Below are 6,614 nucleotides of genomic sequence, written 5' to 3' on the forward strand. Positions count from 1 at the left end.
TCAGGTGCATTTTGTGGTAAATATTTAACAAAGAGAGTTCAGTTCTAATTTGGATGAAAAGTGTAATATTAACAAAAAAAATGTTGCTATAATCTTTCAAAACCCTTTTATTCCAATAGGGCGATTTGTTTTGTTGAAGAAATAGGGCGATTTGTTTTGAAGAAATAGGGGAAATAAAGCGATGCCGATTTGCTTTGTTCATGAAAATAGGAGATTAGGTGTGAGCATTAGCGTTGTTCATGAAAATAGAAGATTAGGTGTGAGCATTAGGGTTAAAACGGTAAAATTATGCAACAGGGTTTAGGTTAAAATTAGGGCTCATGAAAATATGAGATTAGGTGTGAGCATTAGGGTTGTTCATGAAAATAAAAGATTAGGTGTGAGCATTAGGGTTAAAACGGTAAAATTATGCAACAGGGTTTAGGTTAAAATTAGGGCTCATGAAAATATAAGATTAGGTGTGAGCATTAGGGTTGTTCATGAAAATATAAGATTAGGTGTGAGCATTAGGGTTAAAACGGTAAAATTATGCAATAGGATTTAGGTTAAAATTAGGGCTTACGGGTTACCTTTAATATATAAGAAGATTAGGTGAGAGCAATAGGATTGTTCATGAAAATAGGAGATTAGGTGTGAACATTAGGGTTAAAACAGTAAAATTATGCAATAGGGTTTAGGTTAAAATTAGGGCTTACTTGTTAACTTTAATATATGTGAGCATTAGGGTTAAAACGGTAAAATTATGCAATAGGATTTAGGTTAAAATTAGGGCTTACGGGTTACCTTTAATATATAAGAAGATTAGGTGAGAGCAATAGGATTGTTCATGAAAATAGGAGATTAGGTGTGAACATTAGGGTTAAAACAGTAAAATTATGCAATAGGGTTTAGGTTAAAATTAGGGCTTACTTGTTAACTTTAATATATAAGAAGATAAGAAGATTAGGAGAGAGCATTATGATTGTTCATGAAAATAGGAGATTAGGTATGAACATTAGGGTTAAAACAGTAAAATTATGCAATAGGGTTTAGGTTAAAATTAGGGCTTACATGTTAACTTTAATATATAAGAAGATTGTTCATGAAAATAGGAGATTAGGTGTGAACATTAGGGTTAAAACAGTAAAATTATGCAATAGGGTTTAGGTTAAAATTAGGGCTTACTTGTTAACTTTAATATATAAGAAGATGTGTACAATGTACTCGTTATATTTCATCGTTATCTGGTTGGTTTTAGGTCTTGGTTGCTTATTTTTCTATTTATATGTGGTCTCATTTTGCATCATCACTGCATCAATTGTTTTCCCAATTGCAAGAGGAAAGGGATGATGCATAATGTGACCATGTGGAACTTCAATCCACATATAGAACATATAAGAGAACAAAAAACAAATAACATTGCTTCGTCAAAAACAAAAAATTGGTTGCATTGTGTTTGCTAGTCGTACTTAACAATATTGCACAAAATAATGGGGAAATGCTGTTTCAAACAGAAGTTGGGGTTACGCTCCGTACCCAAAAAAAAAAAAAAAATGGGGATGCGTATGTATCACTACTAATGCCAAACCACAATCAACCATATATTCTATATCGTATATCCCTACCTTTTTTTTTTTTTTTGTGAACATAGCATATTCCACTGATATTAACACTACAAAATTTAGTATACAGCAGCAGAAATAAGAACCCAATACAAAACAATGACCTATCCAAATAATATCTGTAATCTTCAGCAGCATATCTTTGTGTCAGCTCTGTGGATTAATCAAATATGACATGCCAATATTACCTTCTTAACGTTCAAGGTCTAGGCACAGTTTCATGTCGGCCAACCGCCGCATCAAAGATGGAATCCTTCTCAAGCAGTCTGATCAATATCTCTAATGTATGATGATCTCTATTTTTACATAAAAATGTAAGCAGCATTTCAAAATGTTCGTATATATATGGTGATAATTATGCATTCAATCTGACCCAAATATAAATACCGGGATAAAATATTAACCCTTCTTATATACAACTTAAAACCATGTTGACATTGTACAAAAATAGTATTTTTAAGATAAAAGTAGGATATATATTTCAGAAGAAAATAACTATCTTTTGCAGTCAGTTTTTTTATATATAAATTAAAAAAAATAAAAAACACGGCTCTCGCAGTTTATCAGATAACAAATTCATCAAAGCCAAAAAGATATAAATTGGGCAATGTTGTTTTCTTCCACAAAAAACAATAAAACTGAAATTCTGTGTGAAATTCATTAAGCCCAAATTGGTGATAGTTGAAGAATATCTTTAAAAATCAATTGAGATTCTGTAAGTTAAAAGAAGGCAAGTTCCCAAACTTTCCCAGATAGTCAATAGTTAAAGAAAAGATCATACCCATGGTGAACTCAAAAGACGTAGACAACACCGCATCCATCTGATTTCCCTACTCCAAACAGGGTACACTTGCATGCAGTGAGAGCATCACCACCCACCAAGTGTGGCCACTTTTAGCCTTGGAAGTGAATAGCACAATGCAAGCTCCATCAGTGGATGCAGATGATATAATTTACAAGCAGATTCTAGCATGTTATGCGGCAAGTGTCTATGTGTCTGCCAAGCCAACTTCTCAAGCAAATAAAATATGGTGTGATTGATATGCTGTTAGGATATCCTAACAACTTGCTAAATAAAGTTACATAAATAATAAGCTCACTTATTAAAGCAAAATAGAAAGGAAAAAATAGGCATTGGGAACACATGCCATTGAGTACCTAAAAAAAGAGGGCTGGTTTTTGAAGGTATGGGTATAAAATGATAAAAGTCTTATGGTAAAGATCAAAACCTTCATTGAGGAAGGAGAAAGAAAAATAGTTTATTTAAAACTCGAAAGCTCGTCTCAGTTGAATAATATAAAATGAGGAATGGTTTCAAAAGACAGTTCGAGTAAAGGAAAAAGTTTTTAATGTTTATTCATTATCATGCTCAATCCATTCTAAATCCGCAACCCAAAAATTCAAGGAAAGTAATTGAAATGAGTTCAATCAAAGACCCCGAAGATATAAACATTGAAATGATAGACGGGCTGAGATGTATATAACTATATAATAGGCATACACCATAAGCATAAAAAATAACCAGAACCACAAAACTCCCATGATGTATTCTTTTCTTTAAGATAAGAACATTGATTATACTTCGCAAAAAAGCTGGTAATCCTCATAAATCATAGTCAAATGAAAGAGACATGTAAAATTCATAACTTACACATTTCCAAGTCATGCTTTATGAAGCTAAACAACAATGATAAAACATAATTAGAAATCCAGATAAATATAAGGTCTACAGCACACATATAAATTATTGTAACAAAGTTTTCTCTGCCCCAACATTCAAAACATTCCTCAATTCCACAAAGGAGCAAGAGGTACTACATGATTTAAAAAAAAGTCGGGCAAAAATCTTCTACGATAGAAATTTAAAATACAGGTTTCAGAATCCGGTTCTTTAGTAACCAAATAGTAATTTAAAATTACAAATTTAAAAGATGCATTTGAATAGGGCCTGGTACTTCAGAAGAATCAGCAGAGTCCAAAACAAAATGTTTGATGCATCTATGAGAGTATCTGCACAGTGAATACATAGAGTTTAAAAAGACTAATTTCAAAAAGAATATGATATCTCAAAAGTCATACCTCTGATGCTGCAAAATAGATTTTCAAGATCCTTAGTGGTTTCAAACAATTCCAAGCATAGTTATAAGTTGTTTATTCAATAAAAAAAGGTATGACAATATATGTTAAAAGGGTTGTGCACGAACTTGTGAATCAAAGAACTTATGTAGATACAGAAACTTGATGAAAATAGAGCACAAAAGAAAAATAATTAACAGTTGTGAAGTTCAAGTTCATTCTTTTATCCTAACAGAATAAAAGTAAATATTAAATTCCAAAAAACTACGAAAATTTAATGAGAGTGCGTGTGAAATATGAATTCAATGAAAAACTAAAAGTTGAGCATATTGTAGCCGTAATATCCAAAACAAGGAACAAAGCCAAGGTGTGTATGCAGTGTGACTACTACGAAAAAGATAAAACTGTTGAGCATATTGTAGCCGCAATAACCAAAACAAGGAACAGAGCCATGTTTTGGTAAACTGATTACGGACACGAGATACCAGCAAAGTACACAAGGATCTTTTTTCCATTGGTAAGCATGCTTAAATCAAGTAAAATGAATGCAAATACACTTGGCATACACAACAAAGTCCCAACACAATTAGAGATTTTACACATCAAGTGTATAAACACCCAAAACCAACTAGATAAGTTCAACAATCTCATGCAACAACCTAACCCTTCACAGACATATCTAATATAAATAACATGAATTGGTTTAAACACAGAATCAGCAACAAATGAATGAAACAAAATACCAGCAACTCACCTAGTGACCCATGTAAGGAGCGCCACCGGGACCAGGATGAGGTCTAACACCACCGCTTTGCCCCAGCTGAGGATTCTGGTACTGTGGCTGCAACCCAGGCTGGCCATATCCCATAGCAGCCTGATTGCCATACGCAGCAGGAGGACCAGCTTGATTCACAGGCGCACCACCAAGACCTCCAAGCAAATTCCCAAGCCCCAATCCAGCTCCTTGATTAGCAAGCAAAGCGGACAAAGCCTGTCCAAGTGCCGGATTCAATCCCTGAGGCGGCACACCCGCATTGTAACCACCAGCAGCAGGACCAGTAGGAGCCATTAAGTGACCACCATGTGATGGGCCACCACCACCATGTGAATACTTCTTTTCTTTCCTCGGATTGTAGTGACCACCACCACCACCATGATGGTGATGATGCGAATGATGAGGCTGATGATGATGTTGCTGCTGATAATGACCCCCCTTGTTGTAACCCTTAGGACCATCAACAGCCTTCTGACAATACAAAGTATGCCCCTCAAACACCTTATTCGGCTCTTCCAACGCCTTCTTAGCACTCTCTACCGTCTTATAAACAAAGAGCGCAAAACCTTTCGGCTTCCCAGTCGCCTTATCCAACCCCAATGGGCCATCATCCACCTCTCCAAACTGCTTGAAAAACTCAAGCAGCTTCTGAGGATCAATATCAGAACTCACATTACTCACAAAAATCTTCCTTTGAGTATACTCAGACACCGGTGGCGCATTCGGTGGTGGGGCCGGAACAGGTCCAGCGGAAGCCAATTGACACGATGTAGTCCTATTCCCAATCACTTTCTGAGGCTGCTTCAACGCACGACGACACCCAGTCCGATGCTTAAACAAAATAAATGCATATCCCTTTGATTTTCCAGATGCCTTGTCAGTCACAGCCTTACAATCCTCAATTTCACCGTACTTCGAAAACGTGGTGGTTAGCGTTTCAGCGGTAGCATCCCATCCAAGACCGTGAACGAAGATTTTCCGGTGAGCGGGGTCCACATCAGCCAGCTGACGAACATTCTCAGACAGATCTGGATACTTCTCAACCGCTTGTTTCACAAGCGCGTGTAATTGCTCCTTCGTGAATGGTTCTAGAAGCTTCTCAACAGGTTCATCTTCCAATTCAAGATCTTCCTCTTCTTCTCCGTTATTGTTTTCACCACCACCGTTAGCTTCCACCGTCACAGTCTGCTCCGACACGGCAGCGTTGTTTGAAGCTTCACCGCCATCTTGTTGTTGCTGGTTTTCTAGGGTTTCGTCTTCTCCTTGTTGATCATCCTCTTCTTCTTCTGCTACCTCTTCTTCTGGTTCTTCTTCACCTTCACCTTCGTTTTGAGGTTGATCTTCTTCAATCGGTGTGTTTTCTTCTTCTTGTGTTGTTGGTTCTTCTTCGGCTACTTCTTCTTGTTGTGGTTCGGGTTCAGCTTGTTTGGTGGGTTCAGGGTCAGAAGATCGAAGCTTTCGTTTCTTAGCCATGGCGGTGATTGAATCGAAATTAGGGTTAGGGTTTGGTGAAACAGAGAGAGAAAGGGGAAAATTAGTGGCTATTATGTGAAGAGAGAAAGAAAGTGATTGTAATGATGAGAACGATGGTGAGAAAAATTATTATATAATTAATTAATACTATTTGCTTTTGGGCTGGGCTTTTACCTAACAAGAAGAAATTGGCCCATGAGAAATTAGGTTTTTTTTTTTTTGAATTTACTTTATTGATTTTCAGAATATTCTTCCTTTTTTATTTTCAGAATATTCTTCCTTTTTTATGTAATCTTTGTTTTGTCTTTTGGTACATTTTATATATCTTGTAGATATTTTATTAGGGTTGGTGTTTAAAGTTTTCTTTCCTTTATGTATTTGTAAGTGGTTTCTCTTTGAATTTTTATGTTTTAGGGTAATTTGTATAATCGTCCTTTTTTGGCTCTTTGTTTATGATTGAGTGTTTGTATATATGATAAGGATAAAAAAAAGTTGTTTTACCTGAAGTGAATGCATTTGTTAAGTAGGTTAAGCACTCTTGGGGTTTTATGAGAAGTAAAATGTTAGGGTCACATCCATAATTTTTTTATTTATTTACCGGTAATAGGAAGTCCCAATTGCTAAATAACATTTTCTTTTAATAATTCAACAAAAACTCCATGGCCACTATTGTCAAAAAAAAAAAAAAA

General features: G+C 35.6%; 1 protein-coding gene across 3 annotated transcripts; it reads right to left on the bottom strand.

Annotated features, from left to right (window-relative positions):
* Window positions 1-1,470: 1,470 nt before the first annotated feature.
* Window positions 1,471-6,042, bottom strand: LOC11435209 (UBP1-associated protein 2A). 3 transcript variants are annotated; one of them, XR_003012424.2, is made up of 3 exons: window positions 4,432-6,042; window positions 2,383-2,500; window positions 1,548-1,897 (listed from the first exon to the last, which is right to left on the bottom strand). XR_003012424.2 is itself a non-coding variant. In XM_024784581.2 (2 exons), the coding sequence occupies exon 1, from the start codon at window positions 5,923-5,925 to the stop codon at window positions 4,432-4,434; it is 1,494 nt and encodes a 497-aa protein (XP_024640349.1). In that variant the 5' UTR covers window positions 5,926-6,042; the 3' UTR covers window positions 1,471-2,500. The 3 variants fall into 3 exon arrangements, 2 of the variants coding, with proteins under 2 accessions (XP_024640349.1, XP_003617132.2); XM_024784581.2 differs by having other exon boundaries at window positions 1,471-2,500; XM_003617084.4 differs by lacking the exons at window positions 1,548-1,897; window positions 2,383-2,500 and adding an exon at window positions 3,241-3,611 and having other exon boundaries at window positions 4,432-6,041.
* Window positions 6,043-6,614: the final 572 nt, after the last annotated feature.

The sequence above is a fragment of the Medicago truncatula genome, chromosome 5 (genome assembly GCF_003473485.1).
Source record: "Medicago truncatula cultivar Jemalong A17 chromosome 5, MtrunA17r5.0-ANR, whole genome shotgun sequence".
NCBI lineage: Eukaryota > Viridiplantae > Streptophyta > Magnoliopsida > Fabales > Fabaceae > Medicago > Medicago truncatula.

Bases quoted from the DNA above. Each gene is read 5' to 3' on its own strand.
- LOC11435209 (XM_024784581.2), bottom strand. From the start codon at position 5,925: ATGGCTAAGAAACGAAAGCTTCGATCTTCTGACCCTGAACCCACCAAA.